Source organism: Dipodomys ordii, unplaced genomic scaffold (assembly GCF_000151885.1).
Source record: "Dipodomys ordii isolate 6190 unplaced genomic scaffold, Dord_2.0 Scaffold42, whole genome shotgun sequence".
Taxonomy (NCBI): Eukaryota; Metazoa; Chordata; class Mammalia; order Rodentia; family Heteromyidae; genus Dipodomys; species Dipodomys ordii.
The window spans coordinates 712223-735592 of NW_012267258.1; the positions used below are offsets into that span (position 1 = coordinate 712223).

General features: G+C 42.7%; 1 protein-coding gene across 3 annotated transcripts in view; it reads right to left on the reverse strand.

The window, feature by feature from the left end:
- Scn8a (sodium channel, voltage gated, type VIII alpha subunit) overlaps window positions 1-23370 on the reverse strand; it is a 124991-nt gene that overhangs the window by 23845 nt on the left and 77776 nt on the right. For all 3 annotated transcript variants that reach the window (XM_013018727.1, XM_013018726.1, XM_013018728.1), the window contains exons 13-19: window positions 18333-18571; window positions 11887-12060; window positions 8691-9047; window positions 5261-5731; window positions 4686-4803; window positions 4050-4204; window positions 3222-3395 (exon numbers count right to left, since the gene is read on the reverse strand). In XM_013018727.1, coding sequence (XP_012874181.1) covers window positions 3222-3395; window positions 4050-4204; window positions 4686-4803; window positions 5261-5731; window positions 8691-9047; window positions 11887-12060; window positions 18333-18571 — 1688 coding nt within the window. The remainder of the gene's footprint in view (window positions 1-3221; window positions 3396-4049; window positions 4205-4685; window positions 4804-5260; window positions 5732-8690; window positions 9048-11886; window positions 12061-18332; window positions 18572-23370) is intronic.

A 23370-nucleotide genomic window follows, 5' to 3' on the forward strand; every position in this document is an offset into this window, starting at 1 on the left:
AGAGCGCTTGCCTTGAGCTAAAGAACTGAGGGACAGGCCCCGCCCCAGAGTTCAAGGCCCAACCGTAAAAAAAAAAAAAAAGAACTGAAGCATCAAAATTCAGGACATCTGTAGCTGCAAGTATGGAAGAAAAACACAGGGTAGCTTTTTCAAAAGAATTTAACATTTTCAAACAGAATGCTTTCAGTAGTCTGAGGTCCTGAATATTCTGTGGACCTCAATATTCCCATTCCTGGAAAGGATATGTCAGTTCACCACAAACAACAGAGGAAACTTTCCTGGAAAAAAAAATTCTTTCACAGGACATAGTCTCCAGTGTAGCAGAGGACTAGAGAAAAGTAAAATTTGGGAATTCACATGGCTCATTCCTCGGATTTTGTTAGTTTTAAGAGACAAAATGAAAGAACAAATATCCATTAGGGCAATAAACATGGAGATGAATGTCAGACTCAGGCATAAAATCACTAATGGTTAAAATGGGAGAAAGAGAATCTCTCAGGGATGGTGCTAAATTAGGACCTAACATTCAAACCTCTTTGTTGTTCTAAAATGCTAAAAGGATCAGACATACTGCTCAGTTCTAGTTGTAGAAGTGTCAAGTCTAAGCCTTATTTTCTACTCACACTAAAAAGGTAGTGTGACAGCCAATCTTGATTGGATTAACAAGGATCTATATTAGTAAAGTACACCTCTGTGCTGGTGTGAGAAGATTTGATTTGAGGGATCTAATGAAGAGATTAATTCCCTGATAGATTCATAATATGATGGTATTATAGGGAGATGGTAAAAGGAAGGGGTAGGGCCAGCTCTAGATGGAGGAAGGTGGTGACTGGTGTGCCCTTGGGGTCTATATCTTGCCCTAATCCCTTCCTGTAGTCCTTCTCTCTGCTTCCTGGCTGCCATATTGTTAACTGCTCTGCTCTAATACATCCTCCACACCATGATGGACTGAGACCTCTGAAACAGTGAGCCAAAATAAATCTTTTCTTCTTTAAATTTATATATGGTTAGTGATGAAAAGTAATTGGTACAGGTGGCAACCCTAGCAGCTATTGTTTTCTCCCCACTTCATACTCTGCTTCATGTTCCAGCTCTTTGCGAATGAGTCTATCTTTTCAGGCCCTTAGAGAAGCGTTCATATCTGACAGTGCCTGTATTGCTCAAACATCCACAAACAACAGGAATCACTATTCATGGACTGTAGACAATGAGTTGGGAAAAGGACACATTTATAAAGCAGGAAAACCTAGCATGAGACTTTTCAGATTGTGGGTAGCTCAGTAAACATCGGATAAGTGAAGAATAAATAAACTATTCTGTTGGAGACAAGAAGTCAATAGAATGAAGGATCCTAGGAGAGCCTTGTTCCCACAATGCTGGGTTACTGCTGCCTAGAATCAGGCCAGGGATGCCATCGAGCCTAATGTAAACCCTTTAAGGGTTTATGCCTGTCTGTTCCTCTGTGATTGATTCCTTCTGGCTCTTGGACAATTCTATGTAAAGTATGGTATTCAATTTATGTTGTTCACCAACACTGCTACAGACGCATTCTCTGGATATGTTGTTAGGCACCACAGCAATGTAATAATCCAGTAATTCCCACAAACTAAGGGACAGATAAGTTGTAGTCAATTGGTCACATATATGTCATTTCTTTCCATCTACTTTTACCTAGTCTAAAAAGTGATAAAAAGGTTGGCTAAATAAAGGGAGATATGTAGGATTGTGAATGTTCTTTGTGGCTTACTTGGGTAGCAGAGGCCTTGGATTCTGAGTACCTCAGCCCAGAAAGAAGAGGAAGAGAGTGATTCAGTGGATGGAAAGGTCATGGTGGGAAGTTTTGCTCCAAATCACAGCTTCCCTAGGGTGGCTCGAAAGTTCAGAAAATGATGGTCTCCCACTCTAGGTGGTTCTAGAAATTACTGTGAAATGAAGACTCTGGTGTTAATTTCTCTACAGAGACAGCTGGCCCAGCCTGATTCTAGATTTCTGGGGCTTATTCCTCATCCTGCCTAAGTCTTTGAAGTGCAGCTTTCTGTCAGAGGGAGGGAGGGCTCTTTCCTACTATCTATAGCTCCTGAGACTTTGCCTGCAAAGTCTCATTTCTGGTCCTTCTGGAGCCATACCTATTTGGTTCATCTTAATGGCACAGGGTGGCTTCATCACCTCATTCAGGCGTAAGGCTGGCTTTTTTGGGAATGGGAGATGAAAATGGGGATAGTGATTGCTCTTGGAAGCAGTCACTAACCATGGAGTGCAGACAATGTATTGGGAAAGGAACACATTTATAGAGCAGAAATCATTACTGGTTCAGAGTACTGGGTTCTTGTTACCTGAGAAATGGAAGGGGGAGGGAAGAAAGAGGAGATAGAGATAGTGCCATACTGCTTTATCCTACATTCTAGAGGTCCTCTCCTCTATAGGCAGTTCACCATATAGTCTACGAAACCTCTCTTCTAAATGTACTGACCCAGATTCTATCCACACCACTTTCACAACATTTCTTAGCACGCAGCAGGATTTGAATTCTCCACATCCCTGGTCCCACAATTACCATTCATTGTTTCTTTAAATGTTGATTTGGCTAGAAGAAAAAAAACTACAGTTATTATACAAAATGAAGAACAATCAGTGTTAGTACAGTCAAGAAGGAGCAAGTGCCAGTGGGGTGAGACAGTTACAAACGATATAGCTTCCAACCTGAAAAATAACATGGGGAGTCATGGACAGCAAGCTCTGGAGGTGATCTTGGAACCTAGAGGGAAAAAGGGGTTGTTATTGGGCAATCACTGTAGAAATACCTGAGCAAGTGACTTGCTCAGGCTGGGTATGGGAAGTATCCATGGGAGGCCAGGAGAGCCACGCAGACCCCATTCACCTCATCTCAGCACCTCTACCTTATCCCTTCACCCCTTTTGCCAGCAGCTGCCTTTTTATTGGCTTGGAGCATGAATCTCTGATACCACTCAAGAGATTTTGAAGCTAATGATTCTTTCTATTCCTAAATCCCTGAATCTAAATTAAGCCAGGCCCACCTGAGTAAAGAGTTGGTTAGTCCCTGGAGTATCTGTAGGGTCTTCAGAATTCCCATCCCCAAATTAAGATCAGGGTGCCCTGAGATGACCTTCACCCAAGTCTACATCAGTCTGCCTATTGACTAATAACCTAGCTCAGGCAGGTCCAGCCTGAAAAGGGTGAGAAATAGAAAGTAGGACACGTACAGCCACTATGAGGAAGTCCAGCCAGCACCAGGCATTGGTGAAGAACTTGACAAAGCCGTAGGCTGTCCACTTGAGTAACATCTCCAGGATGAAGATGTAGGTGAAGACTTTGTCAGCATATTCTAGGATGGTACGAATGGTCTTCCTCTGCTCAATGTAGATGTCCTCGAAGGCCTGGAAGAGAGGCAGCAGCTGCCTATTACAGATAGGATTACAGGTGTGAGCCCTGAGTGCCTGCCTAAATACAGACATTTACAATTTGAAATCAAAGCAGAGAGGAGCTGTGCTCAGCACCCTGCATGTCTCACAGATGAATGATGAAGACTCAGGACAAGGCGAATATAAAAACCTGAGCATCAGAGACCTAAATCCAAATATATGCCATGTCCTGGGTTCTTCACACCCACTAGGCTTGAAAGGATTGGGTATAGAAACATCACCAGCTCCTATCTTGGGTAGCCAAAACATGAAGAATAAGAGGTGTTGGGGTGTTGAGAGAGAAAAGTTCATCTAAGAAAGGTCTTAGGATGGGGCACATCAGGAAGAATCTGGTGGTAATCTATGTACTCATCCTAGGAAAAAGGGGGTCTTAGGCTTGAGTGGGGTTAGGCTAAAGTCTAAAAATGGTTGGCTATGGATAAGTGTGGGTTCTAATCCTAAAGACTCAAAACACAAGCCCAAAACACTTTACTAGGTCATCGGTCTGGGGACAACAGCCAATCTGTGCTTTCAGAGATGCTGAGTTTGAGCTCCACCCAACCCCTTAACACTGGTCTCTTTATTCCATTCCCCAGCCAACCCCTCATCACAGTCTCCTCTGGCCCTCACCAGGGCGCCACTGCTGAGAAGAATCATGAAGATGATGAAGGTCTCAAACCAATTGTGCTCCACGATGAGGAAGCAGGTTTTCCGTAGGATCCACCAAGACTTGCCTAGCCCTTCTTCAATGTTGACCTGGCAGCACTTGAACCGCTGGACACAACCTGGCAGCAGCAGGAGAGGCAGGTGAGACTGTGGTAACTGACCTGCGCAGACCTGCCCTCTCCCAGGCCCCGCCAGGTGCTGCCCCACCTGCTATGTAGCAGGGATAGTGGCTGACTTGGCATGTCTGAGTCAGGAATGGAGGGTAGCAGGGCTGAGGCTATGCTGCAAAGGCTAAGGGCAAGGCCCTCTGGAGCCAGAAAGATGCCCTATGAAGAAGCAGGGAGGGGAGAAGAGGGTAGTCAGGAGGCAGGCACAGCATGATACAAGAGGCCTTTCTAATGGCAGTGTTAGAGCTGATATCAGGGAAGATGAACAACGCACAAAAATTGTACAAAGAAAGTGTTATATGCAAAGTTGAGCAGGGGAAACGATATAAACTTTCTTCAAAATGGTGAGATGGGGATGCTCTGAAAGACACTACAGATGTGTCTGTGAACAGCACACATGCCACATGCCCAGTCCTCCCCTTGTCTCTTTCACCTTCTGTGAAGCAAGCATCTGGATCCAAGTACTCCTCAGGTTGCTCCACGGGGACTTCCTCTACCTCTGGCTTGATGTCAATGGTGCTCCCCTCAGAGGAGCTGGTATCATCCAGTTTCTAGATGGGAAGGAAAAGGGAGATCAAGCAGCTCTGTAGGGGCACATCCACTCATAATCCCACCTCTGAGAGGGAGGAAACTACTGTGTTTCTTCCCCACAATTCTTATTGCAGCTTCTCTAATTTATGATGGGCAAATTTTAACTCTAGGGCCCTCAAAACTTGTATCTGGAGAGGATATAATGCCAAAACCCATCTAGGGAAGACAGTGACACAAATGTGATCCTAAATTGGTCTCAGGGTTATAGATCAGGTAGACTTGATGGCAGGGAACGATGCGAAGTTTATCCACGTGCTAAGCCAGGTACATCCCAGGCAGTTTGGGAATCAAGGGAAGGCCCAGAGTGATAGTGAAGCATATAGATGGTTCTTAAAGTGAACCAACTTGGTGGATCACTCCATCAAGCTCCCAGGTTGGCTCTACATAGAATCAGTTTTTTCTAGGCTGGGACCTTACATCTTTGCTGCCCTCAGGATCGGACTCGCTGCTAACATCTTCTGTGTTGAGGTTCTCAAAATCAGACTCGCCTACAGCAATCGGCACCCGCACAGTCAAGTTGGGATTGTTGATGAAGGACATATGGTCCTCATCAATGATGTACTTCTCCACACTGCTGCCAATACCACTGGTTGTGCCATTGCCATTCTTCTGGAAATCACCATTTCGGTGGATGTCTGCACCAGTGTGGTTGGCAATACAGTTGGCCTTTTTTTCATACAACTCGTCCAGAGGCTTCACTTCATCTGCCTCCCGCTGCTTAAAGTGCGCCTGCATGAAGGCATGCACTTTTACTTTGGTCCAAGCCACACCCTTCTTGATTCGGATGACAGAGATCTGCAGGTTGTTCATTTCTCCATCATCATCAGTGGCTGCTAGGTTGTCTGCACTGAAGGAGCTCAGAAGCAAGGCCAGAAACAGGTTCAGCACCTACATCATCAGCATCAGAAGAGGGGAGCAAGTGCAGAATGGTATTAGGAAAAGTTATCCACACCATTATAGGATGCAAACTGGAAGCTGAGAAAGTTTTTACAACACATGCAGAGTTTCTGCTGTGTGTGTAGATTTTGTTTTTCTTTCCCCCTTCCATATAGTATTTTAAATGCTTATGTGGAGCTGGGTGGCGGTGGCTCATGCCTATAATCCTAGTTACTCAGGAGGCTGAGATCTGAGGGTTGTGGTTCAAAGCCAGCTGATGTAAGAAAGTCTGTGAGACTCTTATCTCCAATTAACTACCAGAAAACCGGAAGTGAGTGGCACTGTGGCTCAAGTGGTAGAGTGCTAGACTTGAGCTGAAGAACTAAGGGACAGCACCCAGGCCCACAATTCAAGCCCCATGACCGAAGTGGGGGCGGGGGGGGAGCTTATATGGGAATTTTGTTTTGCAGTTTGAAGTCAGGGACTTGTGCTTGCCAGCCAGTCATTCTACCACTTGAGCCATGCCCCCAGCCCTTTGTGCTTTAGTCATCTTTGAGACAGGGTCTTAAGTTGTTTCCCAAAGCCAGCCTGGACCACAATTCTCTTACTTATTCCTCTTATATAACTGGGACCACTGGCATGAACTACTATGCCAGGATTGTTGGTTGAGATGGACCTTCATTTCCTTTTTACACAGGCTGTCCTTGGGCGTCAATCCTACTGATCTCCTCACCAAAAGTTAGGATTACAGGCATAAGTCATTGCTTATGATCTGGTTTTACTTTGATTATTTTTATTTATTTTTTGCCAGTCCTGGGGCTTGAACTCAGGGACTGAGCACTGTCTTTGAGCTTCTTTTTGCTCAAGGCTAGCACTGTACCACTTGAGCCACAGTGCCACTTTTGGCCTTTTCTGTTTATGTGGTACTGAGGAACAGAACCCAGGGCTTCATGCATGCTAGGCAAGCACTCTACCACTAAGCCACATTCCCAGCCCTGGATTTATTTTTAATATAAAGAGTATAGCATCCCTTTTCCTGGCTCTATTAGTTATGTATTTGTATGTATGTACTCTAAAATATTATTTTTCATAATCACACAAAACAAGACAATACTCAGTTTGGTAGAAAATTACCCCAAAATAAAAAATAGTTTGGACATGGATTACCGGGAGGGGCAAAGAATTCACAGATGTCATGTGTTCCTGAGCAGTAGATGTGTTAGAGAAGCCATGTTAGAATACAACTAGGTATCAGACATTGGTGGCTCAGGCCTGTAATCCTAGCTACTCAGGAGGCTGAGATCTGAGGATCGAGGTTCAGAGCCAGCCCAGGCAGGAAACCCAATGAGACTCTTAGCTCCAAATAAACCACTCAGAAAACAAGAAGTGGCACTGTGGCTCAAGTGGTAGAGCGCTTGCCTTGAGCTAAAGAACTGAGGGACAGCACCCAGGCCCACAGTTCAAGCCCCACAACCGACCAAAAAACAAAACAAAAACAACTAGGATGTCAGTAAGCCATACAATGACTAGAGAATGAATTTGGGAGTTACAGGCATAGCTTCGTGGCACATTAGCACATGCTGAGTATGTGGGAGACTATAAGTTGAATTCTAGTACCACAAATGAAAGAAAAAGAAGTGTGTATCTTTGCTTTTCTAACATTTATAGAAATGAAATAACTTTTTTGGGCATGACAGAATGTAACTGTCATCAAAGCCACTCAGGAGGTTGAGACTGGGAGGTTTTTTTTTTTTTTATTGTGAAAATACTATACAGAGGGGTTACAATTACATGGGCAAGATAATGAGTACATTTCTTATGGGCCTGGGAGTTTAAAACCACATAGTGAGATACTGTCTCAAAAAAGTTAGAAAAATAAAACTTCAGCCAGATAGTGAATTGTATGTTCAATTGTGTAGCCAAGTGTCAAGCTATCAGAAACAAGCTTCATTTATTTTTGTTTAATTTTCCTATTTTATTACATTGGACATGAAGATTACTTTTAATATTTAGTTCTACTTTTGAAAAGGGGGAGAGGCACCCCTTGTCCCTACTTTGTCAGGTTTTAGGTGGAGATAACATAGTGCACACAGTAGGACATAGATATAGTAAAAGAACTCTTAAGTATCTGGGTTATCAGGTCCATGCGGAAAATTTAAAAAACTATTTGGCTGACAAAATGGAGTTGGAGAGACTTTAAAGTCCTGGCCAACGGCTTTGAATCTTATTTTATTGACTCCACTGTTGGAGTATAAATAAAACAGTTGCAGATTTGAGAAAATTATCCCTGTTACCTACACACAAAGGAGACTGGAAGTTACGAGGCTGAAGCAGGTATGGATTGATAAAGTCTGAACCAGGCTACTGTAATGCCAAACTTCAGCATGCACAGGGATCTCCTAAGGCAGGATACTTGTTAAAGTATGCATTTCCTCCATTTCCCTGGCCTACTGAGGACACCAGAGGTGGTGGAAGGTCTGAGATTCGGCCTTCCTTCCTTCCTCTCTTTCTTCCTTCTTTATTGGCCGGTCATGGGGCTTTAACTTAGGTCCTGGGCACTGTCCAGGCTCTTTTGCTCAAGGCTAGTGATCTATCACGTTGAGCCACAGTTCTACTTCTGGTTTTCTGGAGGTTAATTGGAGATATGAGTCTCATGGACTTCCTTGGTCCAGTTGGCTTTGAACCCTGATCCTCAGATCTCAGCCTCCTGAGTAGCTAGGATTATAGGTGTGAGCCACTAGTGCCCATCTTCCTTCCCTCCCTCCCTTCACTCAAAAATGAACTCAAAAGTGTTGCACTTGCTAAGCACTTGTTTTTACCATTTTTGAGCCATACCTCTACCCCTCTTGCCTTTAGTTTTCCAGATAAGGTCTTGTGCTAACTTTTCCCAGGCCAGCCTCAGATTGTAATCCTCCAGTCTTCTGGGTCAGGGATAGGATGTACAAGGCAAAGAACAAAAATGAGTACTAACCACCAAGTTGCCAATAACCATGACCATCATGAAGACAATGAGGCACATGGCCTGGCCTGCCACCTCCATGCAGTCCCACATGGTCTCAATCCACTCCCCGCACAATACTCGAAAGACAATGAGGAAGGAATGGAAAAAGTCATTCATGTGCCATCGAGGGAGTTCACACTCCTGGTTGATCTTGCATACACACTCTTTGTAGTTTTTCCCGAAGAGTTGCATCCCCACCACGGCAAAGATGAAGACAATAATGGCCAATACTAGGGTCAGGTTGCCCAGGGCACCCACTGAATTGCCAATGATCTTGATCAGCATGTTGAGGGTGGGCCAGGATTTGGCCAATTTGAAGACTCGGAGCTAAGGGAAAAACAAAAATGAACACAGACAAAAACTAAATGATATCCGATCATTTTTTTCACCATATGGTTAAAATAAAAATACAAAATTAACAAGATCAGCTTATATTTATTTAGAAGGCTTGGGAAATACTTGTTTTTGTTTTTTTTTAGTCTTGGCAGGTATTTATTTGAAGACTCCTCTCAAAACTTCCTATAGTATCCCAGAATAGAAGGAAGAAACTGAGACATATATAAGGGAAAATGGATTAACTTCACAGTAAGTGAAAAATTTAGAGCCAAGATCTTAAAAAAAAAAATGCAGTCCTTTATATTAGAAACCCTGAGTCAATCTGCTTTTTTATTTAAAAATATTTTTTATTTTATTGTAAGGGTGATATATAGAGGGGTTACAGTAATTTACTTTTTAAAAACTTGTACATGCAGCCAGGGGCCAATGGCTTATATCTATAATCCTAGCTACCCACAGACTGAGATCTGAGGGCTGTAGTTTGAAGCTAGCCTGGGCAGAAAAGTCCATGAGACTCTTATCTTCAATAAACTACTCAGAAAAAGCCAGAAGTGGTGCAGTGGCTCCAGTAGTGGAGCACTAGTCTATAGCACAAAGAGTCTTAGGGACAGTGTCCAGGCCTGAGTTCAAGCCACAGGACTGGAAAAAAACAAAAACCAAAACCCAAAAAACTCATACATGAACGTAACTTTTACTGACTTCTCCTTTAATGTCTCAAGGGATATTACAAAGAAAATGTAGTCTGTAGGAAACTAAAAGATAAATGTTATAAAGACAATAAAAAAGTATTTTCTTCTAAAAATTTTCTAGTATTTCCATTTTGCTTTCCAAATCTCCGTTTGTTTTCTGGTAACAAAAGAATCAATGGCTGACATGAAACTTTCTGGTATACTCAGAATAACATGAAAGAAAAGTACAACTCCCAAGTAGAGGTAGTTCTACATATCAAACATTTTATGAACAGGGGCTGTACTGTTATTAGTTCCTATCTATCAAGAATATCTGCTCTAGGGCTGGGAAGGTGGCTCAGTGGTAGAGCACCTTCCTTGCATGCATGAGGCCCTGGGTTTGATTCCTCAGCACCACATAAGCAAAAAAAAGCCGGAAGTGGCATTGTGGCTCAAGTGGTAGAGTGCTAGCCTTGAGCTGAAGAGCTGAGGGACAGCGCCCAGGCCTAGAGTTCAGGCCCCACGACTGGACTGAAAAAAAAAAAAGAATATCTGTTCTGTTATGAATGATTCCATTCAGAATGATCTGACAGAATTATAATGCATTAAAACCGTGGTGGCTTGGCCATTACACTGATCGCAAAAGATCACTGTTAGGTGTCATAAATTAGCAAATAACTGACATCTAACAGAACAGGAATTCTGATAAGATAGCCCTGGCACTGATCTGGACCTCTGTTTCAAGCCACTATTGAGTCTTATCTGAGAGTTCCAGATTTACCAGGTGTTGCCTTCTGTGCACAGTTGAGACATTCACGTTGCTTTCCCTGACTAGCTACTAATTTACTCAGAATATTAGTTCTAAGGTTTTTGTCTTCCAATCCTTCCTCATGTACTTGAGAAAACAAAAGATTTTTCAAAAAGTACACTTGGAGATGGGGTGGGCAAGCAGTAGTAAGAGAAGTTTCAGAAATTAGGCAGATGTTATTTGGGACTTGGACCCAGTGAGATCTCTGTTTCACCAATAGATGCATTCGATTCTAATTCTCTTTCCTCGGTCTCTGAATATCCCAATGAAAAAACCTGAAATACGTTGGGCTGTAAGGACTGTAGTATTTTCCTGATCTGGAAAGGAAAGCAAAGCTAGTTCCAAAGGTAGGGAAGCAGCAGTGAATGTCAAGTTAGATGCCCCCAGGGTACCTCAGCCTACTGGGACTTACTATGAAGTCATTTATATCTGTGCCTATCTGAGACTCTCTCAAAATTTCATTAACTCAGCTCTCTATTATTTTAGTAATTCAAACATTAACTTATTCACATTAATAAAAATCTTTCTTAGCTAATGATATGGAAAATAAGGCCAGCACTCAACAACTTGATATAATTTAACAAATTATCCTATTCTTACTTTCTGGATGGGGTCATCACAACAGAAGAAATGAGAAAAGCCATCTTTGGACTCAAGGGAACTTCTTGCTATTTCAGGGGGACTCTCAGATAAGAATATAGCTCACAAAGGGCTGGGAAAGTTTAGTGGTAGAGTGCTTGCCTCGCATGCATCAGTCCCTGGGTTTGATTCCTCAGCAACACATAAACAGAAAAAGCTGGAAGTGGTGCTGTGGCTCAAGTGGTAGAGTGCTAGCCTTGAGCTGAAGAGCTGAATGACAGCGCCCAGACCCAGAGTTCAAGCCCCACAACCACCACCACCACCAAAAAAAAAAAAAAAAAAAGAAAAGAAAGAAAGGAAAATAGCTCACAATCCAAATTTGGCCTCAGAAAGGTGGAAATCTTTCATTGTTTAGATTAGGTACTACTATCTGAGGAACTTCCCTAATATAGATACTGTTGTTTATTGACTTTTTATTAGCTTCTATTAGTTACAGGGAGGATTTCATTGTTACACCTCCACACATGATTACATTGTATTCCAATCAATCTCACTCCTTGTTGCTTATTAATTGTAAAAACTAACTCCTATAATATGCATTTAGCAGTAAAGTTTTCAGTATTTTAGTGGCTAAATAAGCTAAATGACTAAGTGGAATTGGAAGCAGAATGTATTTCAGACTTTTTTTTTACAACATTTAATTAATTGATATAAATTTGTTTATCATAGTTGCAAGATAGAAAATGTTAAAAGAAATTGGAGAAATATAGAATACCAATCGGAAAGATCGCAGCACCGAAAGCCCCTCCACGTCTGCTAGACCCAGTTCCATTAAACTGAGGGAGACAATAAATCCGTCAAAAATGTTCCAACCTTCTTGGAAATAATAGTAGGGATCCATGGCTATGAGCTTCAGGAACATTTCTGCTGTGAAAATTCCAGTGAAAACCTGAAGAAGGCAGGTGGTGAAGAAAAGAAATAACAGGGAGAAGATGCTTTTATCATCTTGGGATACAACATGTCCAAGAAACCTAGGAGCCAGATGTCCTAAGAGCACCTAACACAAGGCAGGAAAGCCTCAGTATCCTTTTACAGAAGTCCTTAGGCCCAAGGTCTTTATCTTTGTTACTAGAACCACCCAATTCATGCTGTTCAAAGGGTACTTAAAACAACAACAACAACAACAACAACTATCTAAGCAATGCTAACAGTACACAAGGCTGCCTGATTGTTTTAAAGGGCCAGAAGTCATCTGAATGTATATGCTTGGTATGATTGCTTTTCTAAAAAAATAAGTCTCATAGAAACAGAGAATAGCTAACGGCCACAGAGGCTGGGTGAGCAAGGGGTAGGGAGTAAGGGAGCAGAGAGTGAGGGTGGGACAGAATGATCAGAGAGTATAATCTTTGGATAGAATGAAGTTCTGGTGCTCTATTTTTATGGTAGAGTGACTATTATTACCAACAATGTATCCTGTATTCCAAAATAGCGAGGATTTTTCAATGTTCTCATCGCAGACATAAGATGAATGATGGAGGCAAGGGATATGGTAATTATGCTAAATTGACCATTACATAATATTTACATGTATTGAAACATTACATTGTATCCCATAAACATGTACAATTATACGTCATTTAAAAGTAAAATGAAACCTACAGAAAAAGGTCACACATACCATAATTAAATCAGAAATACACAGTTTTATGATTTGTTGTTATTTTTTAAACCAATCTTGGGGCTTGAACTCAGGGGTTGGGTGCTGTCCCTGAGCTTTGGTCAAGGCTAGCACTCAATCATGAGCCACAACTTCATTTCTAGCCTTTTTGGTAGTTGATTGTAGACAAGAGTCTCACAGACTTTCCTATCTAGGCTGGCTTCAAACCATAATCTCAATGCGGGGTGCTGGTGGCTCACGCCTGTAATCCTAAACTATTCAGGAGGCTAAAATCTGAGGATCAAGGTTCAAAGCTAGCTCAGGCAAGAAAGACTCCAATTACCACCAGAAAAAAGTGGCATTGTGGCTGAAAGTGGTACAGTGTTAGCCTTGAGTGAAAAAGCTCAGGGACAACACCCAGGCCCTGAGTTCAAACCCCACAACTAACCAAGAAAAAACCCCCAAAAAATCACCAAAAAAAATCCCACAAATCCTTAGATCCTACCCTCTTGAGTAGCTAGAAGTATAGTGAGCCATTTATTTCTGGCTTTAGAAATACACTGTTTTATTTGTGATTTGGTATTACATGTCTTCCCAAACCTAGACATATATTGCAAGAATCCTTTTAAGCCATAAAAACTACTGAATATTATAAAAAATCATTACTTTATACATAATTGTCATTTTTACATATATCCTGAGTTTTTCAAATGCATATACATATGGGTCTAACTTTCCTATTTACCATGATTTCATCTATGTTGCTACACAGTCTTCCTAATTCTCACATTTGTTGCCCAAATATTTTACTGGATAAGTATATCCAGTAAATTTTGGAGATTTTGGTGCTTCCTTTTGATTTTTTCAGTATGATAACAATGTAAATGTTGGGTTTAGAGCTTACTGCATGCAAGAATGACTTCTTCCTATCTCTCATTCTGTCTGACAGCACCTCCCACTTCCCACTTCCCACTTCTTCTGTCTTTCAGGCCATAGCATTTCAGGTAGCATGCTGGGGGAAAAGGTCAAATCCCAGGGTGTTTGTAATAACCATTAGCCTCATTCTAGGTTACCCACACAAGGGCTTGAACTGAATATTACATTTTTAGAGATAATATTTTATCCATTAGGCCTTTTATTTTTGTTGGTTGTGGGGCTTGAACTCAGCTCAAGGCTAGTGCTCTACCACTTGAGCCACAGCTCCACTTCCATATTCCTGGGTGGTTTAATGGAGATAAGAGTTTCATGGACTTTCCTGCCTTTGAACTGTGATCCTCAGATCTCAGCCTCCCGAACAGCTAGGATTACAGGTGTGACCACCGACGCCCAGGTAGGTTTTTCCAGGCGCCAGTGTCTCACGCCTGTAATCCTAGCTACTCAGGAGGCTGAGATCTGAGCATCGAGGTTCAAAGCCAGCCCAGGCAGGAAAGTCCGTGAGACTCTTATCTCCAATAAACCACTAGAAAACCAGAAGTGGCACTATGGTTCAAGTGGCAGAGTGCTTGCCTTGAGCTGAAGAGCTGAGGGACAGCACTCAAGCACAGAGTTCAAGCCCCATGACCGATAAAAAACAAAAATCCTGCTGTGTTCTATTTGGAAGGAAGCCTGATACAAGTGCTAGAAGCTAAGGAGGGAAGCAGGGCACCTAGTAGGGTGCAGCCCCAGCTGGGAAGTTGGTACTTGAGGAGGGACAAGGATTCCATTGTAGAGAAGCAGCTTGGCATGGGCTATCAGCACTAAGGAGAGGTGTCCACTCTGGGACACACTCTAGCAAGGGTTGTTAAAGATGCAATGCTGAAAATGCTTAAAATGGTCACACTGCACAGGGCCTAAGTGGGACGGGAGAGGTACATGTTGGAAGCAGCATGGTTGCTGGCAGAGTGGGAGCAGAAGCAGGGCAAAGATCCACACAGAGGAGAATCCATGAGTGGGGTGGGAAGGGACCCCACAGAGGAAGATTCAATGTGGGTATCAAAGCCTGAATGGGGTAAGGCAGGTGACCACTCAGAGTAGTGGCCCACTGAGGGACATGAGTGTCCAGGAGAATGAGGAGGATGTGGACTGAACCAGGGGGGGGGGGAGGCCTATAGAGAGAGCTCCTGGAGCGTGGTGAGGACAGTGTTCACACAGACAGGTGGTGGCCTTTGCAGAGTGCAGAGAAGTGCCTTGGCATAGGAGTCAGGGTCCAGGCAGAATGAGGAGAGCTTCTGTGCTGGGAAAAGCCTCTGTAGAGTGAGGAGAGCTCCATGCAGGAGAGGGCTCCCTGTGATGTTTCAAGAGTCAAGTGGGGTAGAGGAAAACAAGGATGTGGGGGGGCCTGGGATGGGCTGCCAGAGGCTGAGAAGTTTGAGAGGCATCCATGGGGGGTAGTGGTGAAGATGCTGAGGGGGCATGTAGCATGTATGACTTAAGGTTCCAGGTATGGGGAGCTACAAATATAGGAAAAAAAGAAAAGGAGAAAGAACCCTGTGTGCAGGACTTGCATGGAGGTGAGAGCATCCCTTCAAGCTTGTTACTACATACAGCCAGGGAGCTCCCTACTGAAAAGGCTGTATGTTTCTCCAAGCAGTAATCACACTCAGATTCTAGATCTTGACATTAAAATACTATTTTCCATAAAAGAATGAGGACTTCTTGAGAATGGCTGATTCCAGGAAAAAATGCAAAACTAGCCTGGAATATCTTGTGATACCAGAAAACAAGAAAGGGATGAGGATATTGTCAAGACATAGAAACCAGGTTGAAGGACTGATGGCTAAATCAGGTAGTTTAAGCATCAAAATAAATGGCTCAGGGGCTGGGAATGTGGCTTAGTGGTAGAGTGCTTGCCTAGCATGCATGAAGCCCTGGTTCGATTCCTCAGTAACACATAAACAGAAAAGCTGGAAGTTGTGCTGTGGCTCAAGTGGTAGAGCTCTAACCTTGAGGACAGTGCTCAGGCCCTGAGTTCAAGCCCTAGGACAGGCAAAAAAAAAAAAAAAAAAAGAAAAGAAAAGAAAAAAGAAAAAAAAGGCTGAAACTATGAGTCTATACTGAAATAAATAAAAGAATAAAAGTTAAATGGGATATTTAGATAGTATCTTCCCTAAAGATACGTATTAATTATAATTCCAAAGACAGAATAAATGAGTAGCATTTTGTTTTTGTTCTGGTCCTTGAGGTTGAACCCAGGGTCTGGATACTACCTGTGCTTGGTTTTGCTCAAGGCTAGCACTCTACCACTGAAGCCACAGCTCTACATTTGGCTTTTTGGTGGTTAATTAGAGATAAGAGTCTTAAGGATTTTGCTGCCCAGTCTGACGTCAAACTGTGATCTTCAGATCTCAACTTTCTAAGTAGCAAGGATTACAGGTGTGAGAGATTGGTTCTTGGCTAAATAGTTTTTTTGTTTTTTGTTTTTTTTTTCACTCATGAGGTTTGAACTCAGGGTTTGGGCGCTATCCCTGAGCTTTTTTGCTCAAGACTAGAGCTCTTCCACTTTTAACCACGGCTCTACTTCTGGTTTTTAGGTAGTTAATTGGAGATAAGAGTCTCACAAACTTTCCTGCTCAGGCTGACTCTGAACCATGAGATCTCAGACTCCTAACTAGCTAGGATTACAGGCATGAGCCACTAGCACCCAGCTTTTGAATAACATTTATTTTATTTTATTTTTGTCGGTTGTGGGGCTGAACTCTGAGCCTCAGTGCTATCCCTCAGCTCTTCAGCTCAAGGCTAGAGCTCTTCCACTTGAGCCACAACACCACTTCCAGCTTTTTTCTGCTTATGTGGTACTGAGGAATCAAACCCAGGGCCTCATGCATGTGAGGCAAGCACTCTACCACTGAGCCACCTTCCCAGCCCAATGAATAACATTTTTGAAATTTTATATGTATATATTTTTTGCCAGTCCTGGGACTTGAACTCAGGGCCTGGGTACTGTCCCTGAGCTTCTTTTGCTCAAGGCTAGCACTCTACCACTTGGGCCATGGTGCCATTTCCAGCTTTTTCTGTTTATGTGTTACTGAGGAATCAAACCCAGGGCTTCATGCATGCCAGGCAAACACTCTACCACTAAGCCACATTCCCAGCCTGTATTTTTATTATTTTTAAGTAGTTGTACAAAGGGTTTACCATTTAACTTGTGAATAGCATTTTTTTTATTATAGAAAAAGTAACTATACAAGGAGAAGCCTGATAAATACTATCCTAACCAAGTGATCAAACCCAGCCAGGGGACAAATGGAAAATGCAATAAGAACAAGATAGCCCAACTCAAGTGATATGCCAACCAATGTGTAAGCCATGTGTAATATGAAGAAGATCACACTGACCCAAACTGAGGGAATTCTACAAAATAACTGACATATAACCTGTAACATTAAGGTCATGGAAGCTAAGGAATTCTGTGCTGAAGAAAATGTTTTCAGAATAAGAACAAATTTAAATATGTTAGTTATTAAGACTTAAGGTAGAAATTGTGTATGTGCATGTGTTTAAGTGAGTGAGTGAGAGAGAGAGAAAAGGGAGAGAGAAAAAGAGAGAGAGAGAAACATTGGGCATTTCATTTTGAAATTAAATGTGAACATAGTTCTCATGGTGCAACTCCTAAGGAATAATGAGGCCCAGGAGTGAGGATCCAGTCTTGGACCATATAAAGCCCACGAAATCATTTGGTACATATAGGATAGACAAGTATGTTTTATGTTGACTGCCTATATTGGTACTTTTATATGGCCTGAAAATGATGTTATGTATCCAAATAGCCTTTGACAGAAAAATCATTCCCTACCCCGACAGAGGATTATTTCCAACTAACTCCTTACTATGGATCAAAATTTAATTACCTTCTGATTTTTGTATTAAAGGAAAACAGATCATATCCAATCATAACTATTTGACTTCAGGATACACTATGTAATGTGTTTTTTTAAACTGCATACTTATCTTCTAAATAACATAATAAATACATGACTGAAGCTAACATTAAAATATGTTTGGCATAGCTTAACTAATGGCAGAAACTGGATGATGGCCCAGAATTTGGATGTAGAGAGAAAACAGTGGAATTAAGAAACTTCCCATAAATAGTTCCCATATGGATAAGTATGATCCAACAATGCAGCAACCACACAGAGATTAATACACTAGAATGATTCTTTATCTTGGAGTGGTTGTTCTTAAGGTGAAAGGGGAGTGACTTTTTGGAGCAATGCAGGAATCCATGTGAGAAATAGAATGAAAAACAAAACAAAATGAACAAAACAAAAAAAACCCCCAGAAGTCCTTGGCTCAGGGTGCTGAAACCAACCCACTGTCCCTTGTCTCCCATTCTGTCACCACAGTTGGTTTCCTGCCAATAGCTCCTAAATGACGTCTTCAAAGTTCTGCAGAAAAGAGGAAACAGCCAAGAGATCACAACAGTAAGCAGAAGCAGCTGGTACTGTGGCATATGTGGGAACATTTGTCTTCCAATTAACTATTACTTTCTTGTCAACTAAACTCCGGCTTCCCATACAGAACATGATATGGTATAGGCAGAACATATTCAAATCATAACATCAGGAGAAAGAACTCCATCTTACCAGATTTCCTACAGTCAGGACATGTTCAAACTGTGGTGTCATAGGGTGGTGTTCCATGGCCATGAACAGTGTATTTAGAACAATGCAGATGGTGATGGCTAAGTCCACAAAAGGGTCCATAACAATCAAGTTCACAATCTCTTTCAGCTTTATCCAGTAGGGATGACATTCCCAGATGAGGAAAGTATTGGCAAACTTATACCAGCACGGTGGGCACTTTCTCTGAGACTCTTCTAACTCTGGAGTAAGGAAAGAACAAAGATGGTCCTCAATCAAAAAGAGAAAATGAAGGGGACATGCAGTATGGTTCTGTGGTTAGGTTATTATCTTATTACTAGGTGAATAAAGGCTGCTTGAGTGCTGACAATCTTCAGTGATTCCTTTTATGTTAGAGAAGAGCAAGTCACACTTCCCTCTCCATAATGGTCTAGCTAAGAATAAGACTCAATTCACCATTATCGGGACAGAACATGGTGGTTAGTGCTTCACCTCTGGAGCCTGACTTTCTGGTTCAACTGACTTAGCACTCAAAAGTGGCATGATCTCAGGTAAGGTAACTGAATTCTCTATGCCCTAGTTGTCTTGTGAAAAAAGGAACTGATTTTTTTTTTTGGGGGGGGTTGCCAGTCCTGAGGCTTAAACAGGCTCTGGGTGCTGTCTCTGAGCTTTTGTGCTCAAGGCTAGCACTCTATCACTTGAGCCACAGCCCTGCTTTGGGAGTTGTTTTTTTTTTGGAGATAAGAGACCCAGGACCTTTCTTGCTTCAGCTGGCTTCAAACCATTGACCCTCTGATCTCAGCCTCCTGAGAAGCTAGGATTACTGGTGTAAGCCACTGGTACCCAGCAAAGGCACTTTTTCCCCCCCAGTCCTGGGGCTTGAACTCAGGATCTGGGCATTGTCCCTGAGCTTCTTTTGCTCAAGGCTAGCACTGTCCCACTTGAGCCACAGTGCCACTTTGGGCTTTTTCTGTGTATGTAGTACTAAGGAATCGAACCCGGAGATTCAAGCATGCTAGGCAAGCACTCTATCACAAAGTCATAGTCCCAGCCAGGCAATAATTTTTTTTATTATTTTTATTTTTTATAGATTTGAGCACTGAAGTTCAGGTCACAAGGTTATGACTTTAAGGAAAGCTGGGCACTGGTGGTTCACACCTATAATCCTAGCTACTTAGTAGTCTAAGATCTGAGGGTCATGGCTCAAAGCCAGTCCAGTCAAGAAAGTTTGTGAGACTCTTCTCTCTAATAAAGCACCAAAAAAGCTGCAAGTGGGGCTATAGCTCAAGTGGTAGAGTGCTAGCCTTGAACACAAAGGTCAGGGACAGGGTCCAGGCCCTGAGTTTAAGTCCCAGGACTAGCACACACACACACAAAGAACAAGAATTAAAGGAGAAGATGTATGCAAACCAGCCAGCAGCACAGTGCCTGGCACATGGTAAGGTTCACTAAAAAATAAATATTGTATTTTGCATGGTAATATTAATTTTCCCTTTGCTTTATCTCCTTGGGAAACTGCATGTAGACCCCTTCCCTTTTGTTCTCTCTCAGTGCAAGACTGCTACTCAGCCCTCTCTAGAAGTCCCCGCCCAGCATCTGTAACCTCCAGGTGACCGGTCACAGGCAGTGGTGGGTCAGCAGGAGGTCCCCCAGGCTCTGAGATCACTTCCTCATCTGTTCCAGTTACACTTTTCTCTCTCTCTTCCCTATCAAATCTCTCTCTGTCATTAGTTTGAGCTGCTACTTGCTATAACCCTACTCTAGAGTATGGGCCCAGCAGTTTGGCTCTCCCAAACAAACACTTTTCTGTAGCTACTCAAGTGGCTAAGATCTGAGGATCACTGTTCAAAGCCAGCCCAGGCATGAAAGTCTGTGAGACTTTTTTTTTTTTTCTGGGTCCTGTTGTGGGGCCTGAACTCCGGGCCTGGGTGCTGTCCTTCAGCTCTTCAGCTTCAGGCTAGCACTCTACCATTTGAGCCACAGTGCCATTTCTGGCTTTTTCCTTTTTGCTTGTGTGGTGCTGAGGAATCGAACCCAGGGCCTCATGCATGCAAGGCAAGCACTCTACCACTTAGCCACATTCCCAGCCCCAGTTCTTATCACCAATTAACCACCAGAAAACCAGAAGTGACACTGTGGTTCAAGTGGTAGAGGGCTAGAACTGAAAAGCTGAGGGATAGCACTCAGGCCTAGAGCTTAAGCCCCAAGACAAAATAACAAAAACAAAAATAACAAACCAGCAACAAAACAAAGCAAAACAACAAAGCACAGAGGCTGTAAGTACCTGTAGGTTCTAATATCAGCTCAGATACTTGCTAAATAAATGAGTTTGAGCAAATTACTTCAATTTGCTGAATTAAACAAACTACAGTGGCTGTGCAGTGCCTCCGAATATCTCAGGAGAGAGTAAGTGCTGTGGAAATACTTGCTATTATTATCTGTATCAACAGAAAAGGTGTCGTCAGCTAGCCATCACATGAAATATATCTATTACAGTCTCAAAATGGTACAGGTTACTGGCCCCACTTTCAATGAGTTTGCAGTTTACATCTAGGTTAGCAATATAAGCTTCATTCCTTTTTCCTTTTCATCTATTCTTCTTCTCCCTTATTGCTTTTTTCTGAGCTTCTTCTTCCTCTTTTTTCTTCTTTCCTTTTTAGTCTTCTTTGTCTTACCCTTTGTCTCTATCTCTTCTAAAAGCAGAGCCTAGCTGGGTGCCAGTGGCTCATGTCTGTAATCCTAGCTACTCAGGAGGTTGAGAACCGAGGATTGTGGTTCAAAGTCAGCTGGGGAAGGAAAGTCCATTAGACTCTTGTTTTGTTTTTAGGTCTTCACCTCAAGGCTAGTGCTCTACCACTTGAGCCACAGTGCCACTTCCGGCTTTTTTCTTTTTGCTTATGTGGTGCTGAGGAATCAAACCCAAGGCCTCAGGCATGCAAGGCAAGCGCTCTACCACTGAGCCACCTTCCCAGCCCCGACTCTTGTTTTTTATTGTTGGTGATGGGGCTTGAACTTGGGGCCTGGGCACTGTCCATGAGCTCTTATGCTCAAGGCTAGTGCCCTACCACTTTGAGCTACAATGCCACTTCCAGAGTTAAGAGGCTAATGGACTTTTCTGTCCAGGCTGGCTTTGAACTGTGATCTGAGGATCACAGCCTTTTGAGTAGCCAGGATTACATCTGTGAGCCACCAGTGCCTGGCTCTGTGAGACTCTTATCTCTAATAAATTACTCAGAAATTTATTTACTCAGAAATTTAGCTGGAAGTGAAACTGTAGCTCAAGTGGTAGAATGCTACTCTTCCCCCTCCCCACTTTGGCCAGTCCTGGGACTTGAACTCAGGGCCTGGGCACTGTCCCTGAGCTTTTTTTTGCTCAAGGTTAGCACCCTGCCACTTAAGCCACAGAGCCACTTCCAGCTTTCTTTTTTTTTTCTTTTTTGTTGATCATGGGCCTGAATTCTGGGTCTGGGTGCTGTCCCTCAGCCATTTAGTTCAATGCTAGTGCTCTACCATTTTGAGCCATAGAGCCACTTCCAGCTTTTTTTCTGCTTACCCAGGGCTTCATGCATGCAAGGCCCTCTTCCCAGTCCCTCACCCCCCCCCCCAGCTTTTTTTCTATGTATGTGGTACTTGGGTATCAAACTCAGGGCTTCATACATGCTAGGCAAACATTCTACCCCTATGCCACAATCCCAGCCCAGAATGACAGTCTTGAGCACAAAGAAGCTCAGGGACAGTGCCCAGCCCTGAGTTCAAGCCCTAGGATTAGCGGGGGGGGGGGGGAGCAGAGCCTATTTTTTTTTCTTTCAAACAAGATCACATTTGGACTCCAACATAAAACACAGAAGCTAGGAACTGTTTTAAATAAAGCAAAAAATAGGAGCCCAGTCCAGTCAATAGGCTTCTTGTTCAAATCTCCAGAGTCCTAAGACTCTCAGCACACAGACAGAAATCATTGTATTAGATCATTTCTCAACATGAGATTAAAAGGAATGACTGGAGGGTAAGAGCAGAGAACCACTCAGCCAGCAGTCATACCAACCCCGGCACCAGACTTCTATGGGACTGACTCTCACAGATTTCCTCCTGCTGACAAAATCAAAATAATTTAGGGAATAAAGAAAGTTTCCCAACATTTCCAAGATGACGGTCATAAATCACTCTCCTTTCCCTTTCTCCACCCAGCTGGATGGTGCCCATGGTGATGGCTTTATTTTAGATGGGGTGGTTTTAGTTGGGTATCTGATTGGCTCCCTGGTTGCTAAGAAAATGGTTGCCGTGGTTTTTCAGATTCAAGGGCCACAGTAAGCGACACGTAGGAGTTTGCGTGGGAAAGGAAGTCTGTGAAGAAAATTTGCTTTGGCTTCTTCCTTATAGAACTCCCTCCTTTCCCAAGGTAAATTTAGTTTTCTTCCCTAAAAAAGAAAATGAAAAGGTTTTCTTATTTCCATAAATTCTTATAGTACATATTTGGAAATTTGGTTCCATTCCCTTTTTTTTAGTCTCCGCCCTTCTCCAAATGTCTACAGATTACAGACGTGGAAGTTGAAGCCCTGACTGTTCACATTTCTGACAGATGACACAATTATGATGGTTTACAATGCACTAGGCTCCAAGTCTTGCCAGACAATAGGGGGTTTTCCTACTCTTGGAGCATCAAGAAGATATCCACAAGGACACTAAGTATCTCCGATCCACACTTACTGAGAAGGGGCAACCCTTGTGATAATCTGTTCCACAGAAGTAGAGCATGTAGAGCTTAAGAGCTAGAAAAGATCATTAGGAGAACAGGGAAGTTAATTTATTCATTTTTAGATAGCTGGGGGGGGGGGATAAGAGTTCTTGCTGTTACTCATGCTGGTCTTACACTCATGGACCCAAGTGATCCCTCCTACTTCAGTCTCTCTAGGACTACAAGTGGCGCCACCAAGCTTGGTGCATAAGAAGATAGAAAACAAGGACTGAAAATTGTCACCAGCCCCGCATGCTCAGATGGTGAAGTATTTCGTCTGAGAGAATAGGTGAACATAAGGAGTCTAAA